The sequence below is a fragment of the Perca flavescens genome, chromosome 4 (assembly GCF_004354835.1).
Source record: "Perca flavescens isolate YP-PL-M2 chromosome 4, PFLA_1.0, whole genome shotgun sequence".
NCBI classification, from domain to species: Eukaryota; Metazoa; Chordata; class Actinopteri; order Perciformes; family Percidae; genus Perca; species Perca flavescens.
The window spans coordinates 14,827,006-14,841,932 of NC_041334.1; the positions used below are offsets into that span (position 1 = coordinate 14,827,006).

The 14,927-nt window shown below is 38.6% G+C and overlaps 1 protein-coding gene across 4 annotated transcripts; it reads right to left on the bottom strand.

Moving 5' to 3' along the window:
* Window positions 1-835: 835 nt before the first annotated feature.
* pfkfb2b (6-phosphofructo-2-kinase/fructose-2,6-biphosphatase 2b) lies at window positions 836-14,927 on the bottom strand. Of its 4 annotated transcripts, none has more exons than XM_028575494.1 (16): window positions 14,724-14,927; window positions 14,241-14,372; window positions 13,537-13,662; window positions 11,997-12,093; window positions 9,885-9,951; window positions 9,620-9,691; window positions 9,060-9,116; window positions 8,787-8,911; window positions 7,620-7,827; window positions 7,167-7,313; window positions 5,138-5,242; window positions 4,700-4,829; window positions 4,525-4,587; window positions 4,366-4,430; window positions 3,555-3,722; window positions 836-2,074 (listed from the first exon to the last, which is right to left on the bottom strand). In XM_028575494.1, the coding sequence occupies exons 2-16, from the start codon at window positions 14,323-14,325 to the stop codon at window positions 2,009-2,011; spliced, it is 1,581 nt and encodes a 526-aa protein (XP_028431295.1). In that variant the 5' UTR covers window positions 14,326-14,372; window positions 14,724-14,927; the 3' UTR covers window positions 836-2,008. The 4 variants fall into 4 exon arrangements, with proteins under 4 accessions (XP_028431295.1, XP_028431294.1, XP_028431296.1 ...); XM_028575493.1 differs by having other exon boundaries at window positions 14,241-14,377; XM_028575495.1 differs by lacking the exon at window positions 3,555-3,722 and having other exon boundaries at window positions 14,241-14,377.

A 14,927-nucleotide genomic window follows, 5' to 3' on the forward strand; every position in this document is an offset into this window, starting at 1 on the left:
TAATATGACTTTTTTCTTTTACAACATTCCTTTAACTTTTTTATGATATAATAAAAACGTAATGAAACTCTCAAACTGTATGGTGAACTTTAGAGGAATAATGTATGTATACGTTTCTATTATTGATTTGTTGTATTGTTTATTTAGCCCAATTACATTGTATTTACATTATTTGTATTCATTATTACATAAATATTCTTTTTTTCTCTGAGTAGGTTTGCATGTTTGCAATGTGTGTCTATTTGATTATTTTTTGAAGGAGGTATTGGTGTTTTTGTATAGGTTCATGTTTGTATATGCAGGGGTGTATCCTTAAATAATGACATGCCAATATAAACAGAAAATAAATGTATGTGTGGAAGTGAAAAATATTGCTTTTAAACTTTGTAAATCACAAAGGTCTAAATTCCTTATAGTAAGTGTTGTAGTGGATGCCAATTTATGAGAATACAGACAGTAAACCCCAGGAACAGGCTTTAAGAGAATTATAAAACATTTAATCTGTTAATTAGGCTGAAACAAGTCAATTTCCAGTTCTTTAAAACAATTTCTTTCTGCTTACAATTGACTGAATAATTGGTTCAGGTTTTCACTCCAGTTATCGTGAAGTGTAAATGAGGAAACCCCTAGACCACCCCTCCCATACTTTTCTGTCCCCTAATCAAAAACTGTAATGCCTCTGATTTTATCTCTCTTCTAATAATATCCTAATATGTATCAAGCAAAGCCATTTCTCTATGCTAAGCTTATTCAATTCTTTGATAAGTATGAGCCAACTTGAAATAGAAACAAGGAACAAATAAATGAAGGCCACAAATAATAGAATTACAACAGATAAATGTAACAGATCAACGTGTTCTCATGAACGGGTCTGATTTGAATCTGTCCATTTGGAAGATCACATGCTGCAAAGATTTGCGCAAATCCTTATCAACAACACAAATCACAGTCAGAGAGTGAAACTTTCCCTACAGTGAAACTGTATTATTAAGTAAAATGAAAGGATTTTTGAATATGGCGGATGTAAAAAAAAAAAAAAGTAATGAGTAAAGATACATTTGCATAAAGCAATTAAAACAGAATAACATAAACATAAAAGTCAGGAAATAGACAGAATACCATCAACATGTTATCTTTTGGTTGCACATAACCCCTTCCTATAGAATATACAGGCAAAAAGAACAATGGATTAACAGATGGACATTCAGGATTTAGTGTACATTGTGACAGATAACACCAGTCTAATACAATATGTATTTAAATGGCAGCTTGTGACAGAAAAGTAAGTTTCTTTATCTACTGCTGGTATACAGTATGTCCAGCAATGTGGTGTATTTATTTAACAATACATACAGCATGCAAAGCTTCCAAAACATAAGAAAGAAACTCAGTTTATACAGAAATACAGTATTTTAATTTCCTTCAGAACTCAACTAGTACATTCTCTCAAATCTAAACCAATCAATAACATAAGACATAAAAGATTATGGCTAGAAATACAGAATACAGTTAGAAATATATTTTATATAAATCACAACTACAGATTGTTTGCATGATAGATGACAGAATATGCGTTATAAAAATATTTATATATACTTTGACATGTTCTATTCGCACAAGTGAAAATTGGCTTTCATCATAAAGACGCATTACTTGCTCTTGTTAAATTCATACAGAGAACCTAATTCTATCAATATACTTAAAGTTCAGTAAGGCATTGTAGTATTTACAATGAGGATTAGTTGCCAATTTGTTTTGGTTGATTGATTGATTGATTGTTTGCGTTTGTCACACATGCAGAACTGTTTATGATGCTAATGATAAGGCTTCCAGTTTGAGGCCTCAGCATGCAGAGTAAAATTAAACAGAGGTTGAGATAGACATGGCCAAAAAAATGACCTCATCATCCGACCATCCCTTCTTAGAATGTGGTAAAGAAAAAATCCTGACTGAAGCCAGAACTTTTTTCCCCACATTGTGCCATGAAGAAAGAGGCCTTCATCTTCACTCAGAAGCGGACACAGCCACTCGTTTCTTCGGGGCTGTCAAAGTCGCTTCCTTCGCACAGGGACTCCTGCAAGAAAAAGATCATGTCACTTACAACAAATTAATGACTTACAGCAGCAAATCCTATTCAAGCTAACAGCTTCCCAGGGGGACCAGGAGTCTTAAAAATAAAATAAAAATTCCCATTTTTCCTCTTACCTGTAGTGCTACTCAGTCTAGATTGTTTTGGTGTGAGTTGCCCAATGTTGGAGATATCGGCCGTAGAAATGTCTGCCTTCTCTCCATATTGGAGAACCAGATGCCAGATAGCACTCGGCTTGTGGTGCACAAAGCACCAAAAAAATAAAAAAATAAAAACTTAACAGCAATGTCTCTTTCCAGAAATCCTGACCCGGTTACTCAATAATAATAACGCTATAATCCACATACCTGGTGGACAGTTTTCATTTTTAACCAAACTACGCCCTAGAAGGTAAACATCTCTAAGGACGATATCGGCAACATTTGGCAACTCACACCAAAACAATCTACATGTATATTAATAAATAGCACTACAGGAGCTATCATTAACTACTATCATCAAAGAGTTCTACTGAAGTTGATTAAATAGTTGCAGCCATTTATTAAACTACCACAGAATTAGTGTCTGATAGAGCGCTCTTGATAAGGCTGCTTAGAAGAACCAAAGCCGACAGCAGCTTCTGTTCAAAGTGCAAAGGTGATGGAAGGTTAGAGAAACCCAAAGACTGAAAACCATAAAAATACACCGCTGTGACAACATATTGACATGGGTTACATTGACATGAGTTGAATTGTGGGAAAGAAAAATGAAGGCTTGGCTACATGTACTAAATCTCCAAAATACTCTCAGAAAACTGCTTCCTATCCAAGACTGTAAGACAGGTTTAGAAGAAAGAGAGAGATAGACAGAAATGTGGAGAGGGGCTGAAGCACTGTACCCAAACCCACAAGGCAAGGCCAACAAATACACAACACAAATATGCATTTTTAAACATAATTTCTTTTGAAAGTTTGAAATGTGTCATTTGTGTGTTATCTCTAATTGTTCTCAAATGGGATTCCATTTTTAAAAAGTGCAATCATCACTGTATATTTATGAAGGTTTATGTTCAGCTAATAATGTACCCTTGTAACAAAATACAGTACAAAAAGTATTGTGCAATGTTTTTGTGTCTTTTGTATCCCATAAAGGCTAAATCAAAAACGTAGACATGCTGTGCTGCATATTCAAGCCAGAGACAGCCCAGTGGTGAAGCAGCGCTCATGCAAACTTTGGAAACAGACCGATGCAACATAAAAAGAAGAGAGCAACCCATTTCAGATCTAAAAACATGCCCTGAGAGAGAAAGATAGACATAGAGATGGATTCCATGAACGTCATTTTTAACACAGGCACTAAATCATCGAGAGGATCCAACACTGAGGCGAGGGAATGCCAGACACAGGGTTACAACTGTGGTGGGACATGACTGATTACAGCTGACGGTGACTGATTTAGAGGGGGAGCCTGTAACTCTGGCACTAACTTGGCTTTGCCGTCCCTCTGGCATCAGAGCTGATGGGGTGGGGGCGAGCGGTAGCCAGGGCTGGTTGCCCGCGCTGTAGAGCCTGGGACGCTTGACCTGGTCGTGACTGGACAAGGGAGTGTAACTATTCCGGCGATGTATGAGAGCAGAGCCCCTCGGGATTTTATCCTGGTAGGAGATGAAATATCGCAAGTGTTAAGGAAAAAATATCAGGGAACATACAAACAGCTGGGGACGGACATCTGACACAGCCAAGCAAACTAGCCTTCCTCTCCACATGGATCCACAGAAGCCGTTTTAAGTGACAGACGCCGTTTCAATCACGTTATTCCACCACACAACATAAAACATTATTGAATTGTAATAGTAAAAGGGACTAATAGTTCAAATACAGCAGTCTTTCATAAAGTATACATAATCTTAATATCAGGATGCAAACCAGAGCAATAGTAATGATTAGATCAGCCAAGCAAGGTAGCACGATCAGTCACTTCCTCCATCACAGTAAAATAACCAAATCACCAAATTAAAACTGACTTCACAATCATTATTTGCAGCTCAAGCCAGAGAACAATTTGCCAACATAAAAATACAGGCATAAAGAAAATGGAGTCAAGGCAGCAAAGCCTCACACAGGGGATGAGGTGTACTGAACTAGCAGACACAAGAAACAGCGAGCCTAATAGACTTGGATTAGATGTTGAGATCTGCTGATAATTTGCATATATGATCACATTTGAAGCTTTAATTCAACAATACTGAATGCACATTTATGCAACAATGTATTTCAGCTCGATTCAGAGTGACTTACAAGAGGCCTGTCTCGATGTGTGTTTACTGACTCCACATTAAGATAAAACATTTCCACTTTACAACCTAGAAGATAAAAGACAGAATACATTTAAATAATGCATGCATATTATGAGAGTTATGCTATGGTGCAACACAGGGAGCTAAGGTAAAGACCTACCATATGCAACAGGGGTTAGCTTGAGTATGGTGTGCAGCGGACATTTCATGTATGGTAGATCTTCTATGGGATGAAGAAGAGAGTATATGAAATGTTATCATCTGCTGATGTGATGTAGTATGTGTATATTGTGTGTGTGTGTGTGTGTGTGTGTGTACACTTGTGTTTATCTGACCTGCACTCTTGTCCAGGAAGTAAGCTAGCAGACAGCGCATCACAGCCTGGTGGCAGATGACCAACACGTTGCCCTGTCTCTCCAACTCCATGATAACCGGCTCCAAACGTTGAACTAAATCTTGGTACGACTGGAAAAACAGAAGAGACTATTTAAACCTGACTGCAGAAGGCCAAGCTTAAAGTGATGGTTCGGAGTAATTTCACCCTAGGGTTCAGCTGAATAGCTTCATTAGCCCTGCGCTAAGCTATTCAGCTGATAACGCTGCTACGCTAACTCTCCCAATGCTAGACCCAGCTGAAAAAAGCTTCTGGGGGGGTGTTTGGCTCGAGGTCATGGTGCAAAGGACTCTAGGGTGAAATTACTCCGAAACATCACTTTAAACAAGATGAATTCAGCTTATTGAATCTAAAGTATGGAAGGAGCATGTCAGGTGACCTCTCCTCCTGGGTAGCGATAGTGGTACTTGTCCTGGTCCCTCAAAGCAAACTCCTCTGGGAATGTGTTCTCGATCATCTCGTAAGTCATCTCCTCACACACACCCTGGACAAGGAGAACAGAGCATTTGTCTAAATGTTTAATTTTGCTGCCGAGAAAACATGACTGTAGGATTTAAAAGTATTCCACATAAAGATTATATAAAGAAACAGCAGCGGTATCTTTTGAAAGAAGAATGTCAGTTTCACATGTAGTAAGAGCAGCAAAGTGATTGTGGTTGTTTCTTCTATGGATGCTTGAAAAGCAGTGTTGGGAGTAAGAGTGGGTCCACTACTTTTAGCGGCAACGAGCATGTAACGAAATATTTCATTCAATCAAGTAACGCAATAAATGAAATTTAAATGAGTTCTTTACTCGCGTTACTCTCTTTTGTGAAAATGAAACGCTTGCAGACAAGAAGACAGACAGGCCTACTTTAGCTGCTTCTGATCTGACGCAATGATACACCAATCAAACAATGAGCATTAAACCACAGCATGGCCGATAGCTTAGAATAAGCTTTCTCTCCTGGAAGAAATTACTTTTCGCTAGTCGACAAAAACGTAGTGGTGAGTTGTCAATTATGTGCAGGTGTAAAGAACCTATCCACATCTAAGAGTAGCAATTCAAATCTTAGGAAGCACCTGTTGAAGCAACACGCTTCGACAAAGCTAGTAGTGAAAGAGCCCAGCCCTACGGATGCTGAAGGCGCCACTCCATGCAACAACCAAAGCTAGATTTTACACTGACTGCAGTGCAGCCGATAAACCAGGCAGAGCTGAATAAAATGATTGCTAGGTATGTTGTCGATGACATGCATTCTCTGTCAACTGCTTGATTTGAAGGCCTGTTGCCCTGATGATCTAAAAATGTGTTTCACTGTTTAGTACTGTTCATATTTACATTTACAAAAGCAGACAAAAGTAACTTAAAAGTTACTTTCCCTAGTAACTAATTACTTTTTATATACAGTAATTGTTAAGTATTTCAATTACTTTTAAAAGAAGTAACGAGTAACTGTAACTAATTACTAATTTTCAGTAACTTGCCCAATACTGTTGAAAAGGAGCAAAAGCACTGAAATGCTTTGTGGCTGTTTAACTTATACTTCTACACTGAAGCCTTTTTTCAATTTTGTATTGTGCGGTGATGGAATGTAACTGAGTAACTTCACTCAAGTACTGTAGTAAGTTTGATTTTCTTTCCCTGCCACTTTCTACTTCTACTCCACTACATTTTAGAGGGAAATATTGTACTTTTTACTCCACTACAAATATCGGATATCAGTTACCAGTTACTTTAGAAATTCAAATTGTTGCATACAAAGCATACAATGAGCTTATAAAATATGACGTGTTGTTCTAAATTAAAAACTATCCAACAAGTACAGTTGAAAAGTTTAGTTGTTTGATTGTTTAGTTGACAGAAAATGAATTGGCAAGAGGCCATTTTACTGCACTACTTTAATAACTACAGTTTTCCCATTAATACTTTTACTTACAGTAAGATTTTTTCAGCACAGGACTTTTACTTTTACCTAAAGCTGCAGTAGGTAGAATAAAAAAAAAACTCCAGAATTTGAAGTAGAGTGAGACCTCTTCCTGGAGCTCTCTCCTCTCTGTTGAACAGTACATGTGCAGAACAGCCAATCGGAACTCTTTTTCTCTCTGAAATGACCTGTGATTGGCCAAAGTTTCCATCACAGGCTGGATTTTCTAAAGCCTAAAAACAGAGCCAAGAGGAAGTGCAGAAGTCTAGTTTTCTCTCAGACCACTTGAATTACAGTATGCTGAAAGATTATTTTGGAATTTATGCCAAAATAAATTACCTACCACAGCTTTAAGTAAATGCTCTAAATACTTCCTTCCCCCATGGTATAGTGTTAGGTACTGTCAGGAAGCCCCCTTTCCCCAAAATACAGTTTCTATCTGAATCTGTAATGATTCATACAATTGTAAAATGTGGGAAGTTAGATGATGAGAATACTGACCGCATCAATCTCATTGAGTATCTTCCACTGTTCATAAGGGACACCCAGCTCCTCCGCTGTCTGGATGGTTCTTCTCAGTTGGCTCGTCCACACTTTCAAATCTGACAGTTTGTGCTCCTCAATGAAATCTCGCAGGGCATGGGCGAACTGGGATGTGAGAGAGACAGAGTAAGGTTTCCAAGCATCTGTCTGTTCATCATCTATCCATTATTAATTCCTTAATATTATGTATTCAAAGGTATTTCTAATTCACTAGATTCATTTTCAGTTGATAGAGACAAGAAAATGAGAAATGAGAGAGGATTAAATGTGATAAAAGGTTTATGATTTAGGTGTTAAATACACCTTATCCCACTGAGCAGTCTCCCTGAAAGAGGCTTGTGGTCGTTTAGTTTTTTTTTTTTTAAAGACACTGGCTTTGCAGTTCATAAAATGAGGATTATGAGAGAGAACCTGTTTCCCTCGAGGAGAAAGTTCCGAGTCTCCTCCGATACGGCCTTCAACGTTGTGGTTGCTCTCTCCATGCCGACACAGGTAGATGGAGTGAGAGTGCACGTGGATGTTCATGAGGTAGTAGACAATCTTGCTCTGGATGTAGTCCTGCACCCGGTTCACCAGAAAACGCCGACCCACGTTCATCACCTTGATGAAAGATAGGTCCCTGCAGGTGGATGCATGATTGAATGAGTCAAATGGTTGTTTACTGACACCATCTAGTGTTTTCTTTCTGAACTGCAACTGTAATTCCACACAATTATGTATGTACTGTATGTACGTATGCATGCATGTATTTATGGCTCAATGGTGTTTTAAGCCCCCAACCTCGACTTCAAGGCACCTAACCTAATCGTAGTGCCTTCCAGGCAGCGCTGCCTGGAAGATGACGTTGGGGGCTTAAAACACCAAACACCGTATTTATGTATGTACAGTACAGGCCAAAAGTTTGGACACACCTTCTCATTTAATGTGTTTCTTTATTTTCATGACTATTTACATTGTAGATTCTCACTGAAGGCATCAAAACTATGAATGAACACATATGGAATTATGTACTTAACAAAAAAGTGTGAAATAACTGAAAACATGTCTTATATTTTAGATTCGTCAAAGTAGCCACACTTTGCTTTTTTTGATAACTCTGCAAACCCTTGGTGTTCTCTCAATGAGCTTCATGAGGTAGTCACCTGAAATGGTTTTCACTTCACAGGTGTGCTTTGTCAGGGTTAATTAATGGAATTTTGTCCCTTATTAATAAAAAAGCAAAGGGTGGCTACTTTGAAGAATCTAAAATATAAGACATGTTTTCAGTTATTTCACACTTTTTTGTTAAGTACATAATTCCATATGTGTTCATTCATAGTTTTGATGCCTTCAGTGAGAATCTACAATGTAAATAGTCATGAAAATAAAAAGGAAACGCATTGAATGAGAAGGTGTGTCCAAACTTTTGGCCTGTACTGTATGTATGTATGTATGTAGCAAATAATTGTATTGCTTGTTTAAAAAACATTCCAAAGTAAGCTTTATATAAATAATCTCATAATTTTTTTTTAATGTAAACTGTATTAAATAATGTTTTAAAAAACATAAATAAAGCAGAAGGATCTCATCAGTCCTTACTTGTCGTAATCATCAGGATCTAATGGTTGGTAAGTAACCTTGTAGCACTCGATTCGTTTGAGGAAGTCATCCATTACTCTCTCTCTGTGTCTCTCAGGGTAGTCTGGACTGGACACTTTCACTTCCTGTTACAGGTATTCAGCACATTCAAACAATGTGACCAAGCACAGCTGTTCTCACAGAACACTGTAGATAGTGTGAATAATAATAGATTACGGGTTTGACCCAGACAACAAGTCACAGTCAAACCTCGTTGGTGACATGAGATCATACCAGAATATTAGCAGCAATGACCTCTGGGTCGTCACACACCGACTCCACAAAGAACACCTGTTGGAAAGAGGGCAGCCCACAGGGTCAACATGTGCAATAGCTTCCTGTAACTGTCCATAGACCAAATGCCATGTCACACAATCAGACACTTTATTGTCAGAGAAAAAAGGCACCCTGGGAATGAAGGATAGTTTTTATCATTAAAATTCAGATAAAAAATAAAGAGATGAAATTAGAAAGATTATTATTTTACTACACTACTGGGAATAATCAGGCCAAAATTAAACTTAAGAAGAAAAAGCAAATATTTAATATTAAATGATTGGAAAATGGCAAAAATGAAAAAAGTGAAATTTAAATGGAAAAGCTCAAACTGAAAGCTTAAATTGAAAAGAACAAAACAGAAAATATTTTTGCATTTGCACTTTACCATTTGACACTTTTTCAAATGATCATTTTATGTTTTTAAATTTGCTTGTAAAGATGAAGGAATTACAATATATATATATATATATATATATATATATATAAATAAATAAAATACATTTGGACAATCTTACTTTGAATGCATCCTTCACAAAAGCTAGAATGAGGTCTCGCCGTTCTCTTGTTGTGTTTGTTGCATCAAAAACCTAATAAAAAGAAAAATATTTGTCATGCATAATGTAGGTGTTCTCTGGTAAAATGTTTGAACAGTTTTGGCTTAAGGCTGTCTGATGCCAGATGTGTTTCTGTAACGGATATGTTTTTTAATTTTTTGAAACGAGACAACATTGAAACACAGAAAGAGAGGCAGATGAACAGAACGGCAGAGAGAGGACTCACCGCGATCTGACCTCCCTCCACCGACAGATACGCCTTCACATCCTTCAGAGCTACCAGAGCACACTGCCTGTGGGGGAGAGAACATGTCCTCTCTAAGAGCCTCAGTATGCTGAAACCCACAATCATTGACATTTACATTGCATGTGTGTTGCCTATGATTTGTAAATGACATGTAAAATGGACTGTATTTATACAGTACAGGAACCATTCACACACATTCATACACTGTGGCCGAGGCTGCCGTACAAGGTGCTACCTGCTCATCAGATAAACAGTCACACACATACACACCAGCATCGGGAGCAATTCGGTGTTCATTGAATTGCCCAAGGACACTTCGACATAGGACTGCAGGGCCAGGGATCGAACCAACAACCTTTCGATTGGTAGCCGCAGCCGCCCACAAATCAGAGTATTTAATAGCATAGTAAAATACTAGTGGTTTGTTGTAGGTATCATGTAGACCTTGATTCTCAGTGCTTTTCTAGTATTTGATTATTCTTTGTTTTCTTTCTTTTGCTCATCAAGTTGACTGGTAATCTATTTGTAGCATTTGTGCATTGAGGATATTGATGGTATTTGGGTTAAAAGATCAGTTATCTCAAACAAACAAATATTTTCCAATCTCTCCTAATGGTGTCTAACCATGGAGACAGGTTAGATTTTATGTGCCAAGGTTGTCTCACGTTATGCTACCTCTGAGATTTCTGCTGCCACCTAAATAACTAATAAAATGCTGCTCAAAGCAATGAAAAAATACATTTGGAAAACTTAGCCGCAATATATTTTTCAACAAACAATGTCTTGGTTACACCCTTGATATTTTATAGACCTTAGTGTTAGTTTTCATTAGGACTATTCTTTTTGGTAGAAAAGTAATATTTTTTGGGTGGTCTACCTCGAGGACAGATGGGTGGAATTTACTCAACAGAACAACACTAAATTGTCCCACTGAGTTAAGAAACAAATGGACACTTTGGGAAATATGCTAAGTTGTTTTCCTGCCGAGAATTAGATGAGGAGATCGATACCACGCTCATTTAATGTCTGAGGAATAAGAGAGACAGTTAGCTTAGCTTAGCATAAAAACTGGAAACAGGGAAAAAGGTAGACTGACTGAGATTTACAGGTGCTGATAGTTGGATCTTGTTGCCTCTGGAGAAATTTAGGCTAGCTGTTTCCCCTTGTCTTCAGTCTTTATGCTAAGCCAATAAGCTGCTGGCGGTTGCCTTATATTTAAAAAAAATATATTAAACCATTATATTAAACTTTATAGTTAAACAGATGAGAATGGGGCGAAGAAGCGAAGAGGCTTATATCCCAACATGTCTAACAATCACTTAAACTCAATGTTGTGAATAGGTTACATTCCATTCTAGTGCTGTTTTGTTCAGTGTATCCCACCCATCTTGTAACCAATGCTCATCTAACTCCCGGCAACAAAACAAAAAGGTGTATTTTACAAAATGCCAAACTATTCCTTTAACCCCACACAGCGGTTACTTCCAATAACAAAAAGACAAACTCTTAACAGTTACTGTTCAACCCAGGTTAGATAGCCATGCAACACCCTGGATCCTGGCGGGTTTGTGTCAGCTTCAGAGTGACATCAGCAGCTTGTTTAATATCTAGGTCATGATTTCGGCACTGGGACGCTGTCAAGCCTGTCGTATTTTAATGATAGCCATGAACGACAAACTCCATTTGAATTACCACTACTGGATAAAACCATGAAGGACCGAGAAATACAGTTATATTCTTTAAACTATATTTGCTTGGAGGAATCAGCAGTGATTTACAGTTGAAGTGAATCCAAACGCAATAATTTGGTGGTGATACTTTGTCAAGTGGTGTGTCTGTGTGGGCACATTAATTATAGATCAGTGCCAGTCTAAGGTAGTAAACACTGTGCTGACCCCAGCTGAACATTGAATGTTGGCCCAAAAACAGCTTAGTCACTGATGCAGCACTGGAGGCTGTAGAATACCAAACAGACCCATATTGACTGGGGGAAATGTTATATTCAGACATAACAGATGCTACAGATTCCTTATACTGTAGATAGATAATGTTACCTGTAATGATGAGCACATTAGTTGAAGTGGAACTTACTTCCGTATTTTCATGGCTTCCTCATTGTCATGGCGGAAGAAATCATAGGACTTATAAGCTCTGACAGCCTCTCTGCGGTATACGCCCAAGTTAAACACTGAAAAGTGAACAAATGACATTAACACACTGCCCGCGCTGTGGTTGTTTGAAGTCACAGATTGGGTAGTTTTTAGTAAGTAATTACAATTATTTTGACTCCCATTATGCTAAATTTATTCTCGTATTCTGAGATACCCTTACATACACGTAGATGTATGTCAAATTGGGTGAGGGTTACTACCATAGACTGTATATTAATGGACAGCGCATGTGTGACGTCACCCATTGGTTTGTGGAGATCTGCTATCCGTCGTTTAGTTTGCCCGTTACGGGCGGCGATATTACGAATCCCACTATGGCCATGCCAAGACCCGCCCTTCAATAGCGTTCACACACTACTATTGGCCAGGCGTCCATGCTTACATGTACAGGTCCTATCCCCTGACCAATCCCCTAACCCTAACCTTAACCACTCGAGGTGAAATGCCTAACCCCAACCAATCGAGCTGCTTCGTAGGGCGGGTCTTGGCGTGGCTATAGTGGGATTCATAATTTTGCTTACGGGTGCAGCCATCCTGGTTGGGGATGTTACGATTTTAGACGAGAGGGAGGAGTGAGGGAGGAGCCCTTACACTCTACGTTACGTTAAACACTTTCACTGGCAATCACATCATAGCTACGCCCTAAAACACCCCCCGCTTTATCGCCGATTTTAAAATCAACGAGACCATAAATCAAAAAATGAACATCATTCTGTGTTTCAGAAGACTTGAAACTAGCGATTGAGACCATAAACTCATTATGAAAATGTTTACTGAGGTAATAAATCAAGTGATAAGTGGGTCACTTTCTCATAGACTTCTACAGAAACTGAACTCCTTTTGCAACCGCATGTGTCGCTCCCTGCTGGAATTCAGATAGAATGCAGGTTTAAGGTACTTCCGCATTTGGAGCACTTTGCCGAACCGGATGCGTTGTCTATTAATATACAGTCTATGGTTACATACAAATTATTTGAAACAGGGGCTGCGCTAGAAGAGGGGCACAGGGAATATGATTGCCCCCTCCCCCCGATCCATTGAGTGCTGTCAATCTGACAATTGCGATTTCCATTGGATCAGAGTACTGTCACTTGGCTGCCAATTTTCCTAGCCCTTGTCACATGACCCATTAATGTTTCCATGATGACTATCCAAAATTCTGATATAATAGAACCAGCATTGGAATTGATTTTGTTTTTTTAAAAGTGGCAGACTGAGCTTATAGAAAATGTGTTTTGTATTCGGGTATACAATAATAAAAAAAGAAAACAAGTGAAATTAGTAATGAATGTTATGTTTTATTCAGCAGAAATATACTTTGTTGTTCTATTCTTCCAATATTTCTAAGCAGATTTTCTTTGCTGTATTCTGATCGAATGTGCCCATGTACAGTCAAGATATTAATATTAATAAGAATTGAAAAGACACTTAAACAGGTGTTCTCACATGTCATGTACTACCTTTAGTTGGGACTCCGATCCAGTTGAGGTAGCGCGTGAGTTTCTTTGACATGTAAGTCTTTCCTCTTGCAGGCAGGCCGATCATTACGATCACCGTTGGAGAATTTGTCATATAGGAGGCCCATGCTACACAGAGAACAGACAGGCTATACATTTGTCAAGCACATTAATAGTAACCCTACACAGCTGTATAATGTCTGACCCTTCAATGTTAATCACCTACACGATAAATGCTGCATAACAGGCAGACACATTAAGTAAAATTATATTTAAAAATAAATGAAAAGTGCCTTTTGTTTCCATCCTTGCAGGGTTAAGGCAATATAATAACTAGGCCATGTGTGTACTGGACAAACATAATTATCTTTTTGGAAGCAATTATCAGTGGACTGCATGGGATCAAAGACAGGATATGAAGAAATTAGAAAAAGAACTCCTGGGAGAGATAGGCAATTTTCTCAAGGACATGGAAACCACAAGTGTCATTCTTTTCTTTTTCACCTACAGAGATTACATTTTTCATTTGTCTTTCTCGTGTTGGACTCTAAATGAAGGGGCTGTAGTGTCCCAGAGAGTTGATAAAGACTTGTGAATTCAATCCAGAGTGAACAATAAAAGGTATTTCACTTAAGTGCACCTGTAGACTAGAGCAGTCATGCAGAAAACCTTGTTCATTGCTAATTATTGTGGGAGACTTTACTTACAGCATTTCTTCTCTTTCATTCTCAGGTCTGTTTTCTTGGCTTCTACTGAGTTTGCAGAGCCATTGTCTATGTGAGTGCTCGACATGTTGAAAGTCTAGTTTGAGTCCAAATCAGCCCTCTCTTTTTCAGAAGCTGGTCTGAAACAGAGGAGTCAGACAAATGGTATACACATGTAGCCTACTTCCATGAATTTCTGATAGAACATAACCTTGCACACAAAGCTATGGTTTCTCTAAAAATAAAACCTGTTATGAAGGCTTTATGTATCGTAGGCTAACATCAACCAGAAGATTGCGCTGCCACATCATAAAGGAAAATGAATCCGCTTGGCTAAACGCATTGTATTTACAAAGCCGCAGATGAGCAAGCAATGATTTCCTCTCCAACCGGGGTGACAGAGTTCATGAGATACTAAATCCGACATGAAAATGTGCAACATAATCCACCTCAGCATCATATTCGGTTGGTTTATTTATTCTTTACCTGGTCGGTAAGAAAATAAGCAGTCCCGCCGGGCAGAAAGCCTCTGCGGACGCCGTTGAACACGGTCGGCACGGGGATGTCACGGTCTGCCGGACCGAGAGTTTGCGAACGCCGCTGCGGCCGAAGGAGCCAGTCTGTCGGCCTGTCCTTGGTGCCGAGGTGCTTCGTCGGCCGGCTGGTGTCCTTCCAAGCTGTAGGTGTACC

Bases quoted from the DNA above. Each gene is read 5' to 3' on its own strand.
- pfkfb2b (XM_028575494.1), bottom strand. From the start codon at position 14,325: ATGTCGAGCACTCACATAGACAATGGCTCTGCAAACTCAGTAGAAGCC. The intron at 12,094-13,536 runs GTAGTACATGAC...TTCACTTTTCAG, and splicing joins GATCGGAGTCCCAACTAAAG to TGTTTAACTTGGGCGTATAC. The intron at 5,243-7,166 runs GTCAGTATTCTC...CTCCTTGTCCAG, and splicing joins TACTCAATGAGATTGATGCG to GGTGTGTGTGAGGAGATGAC.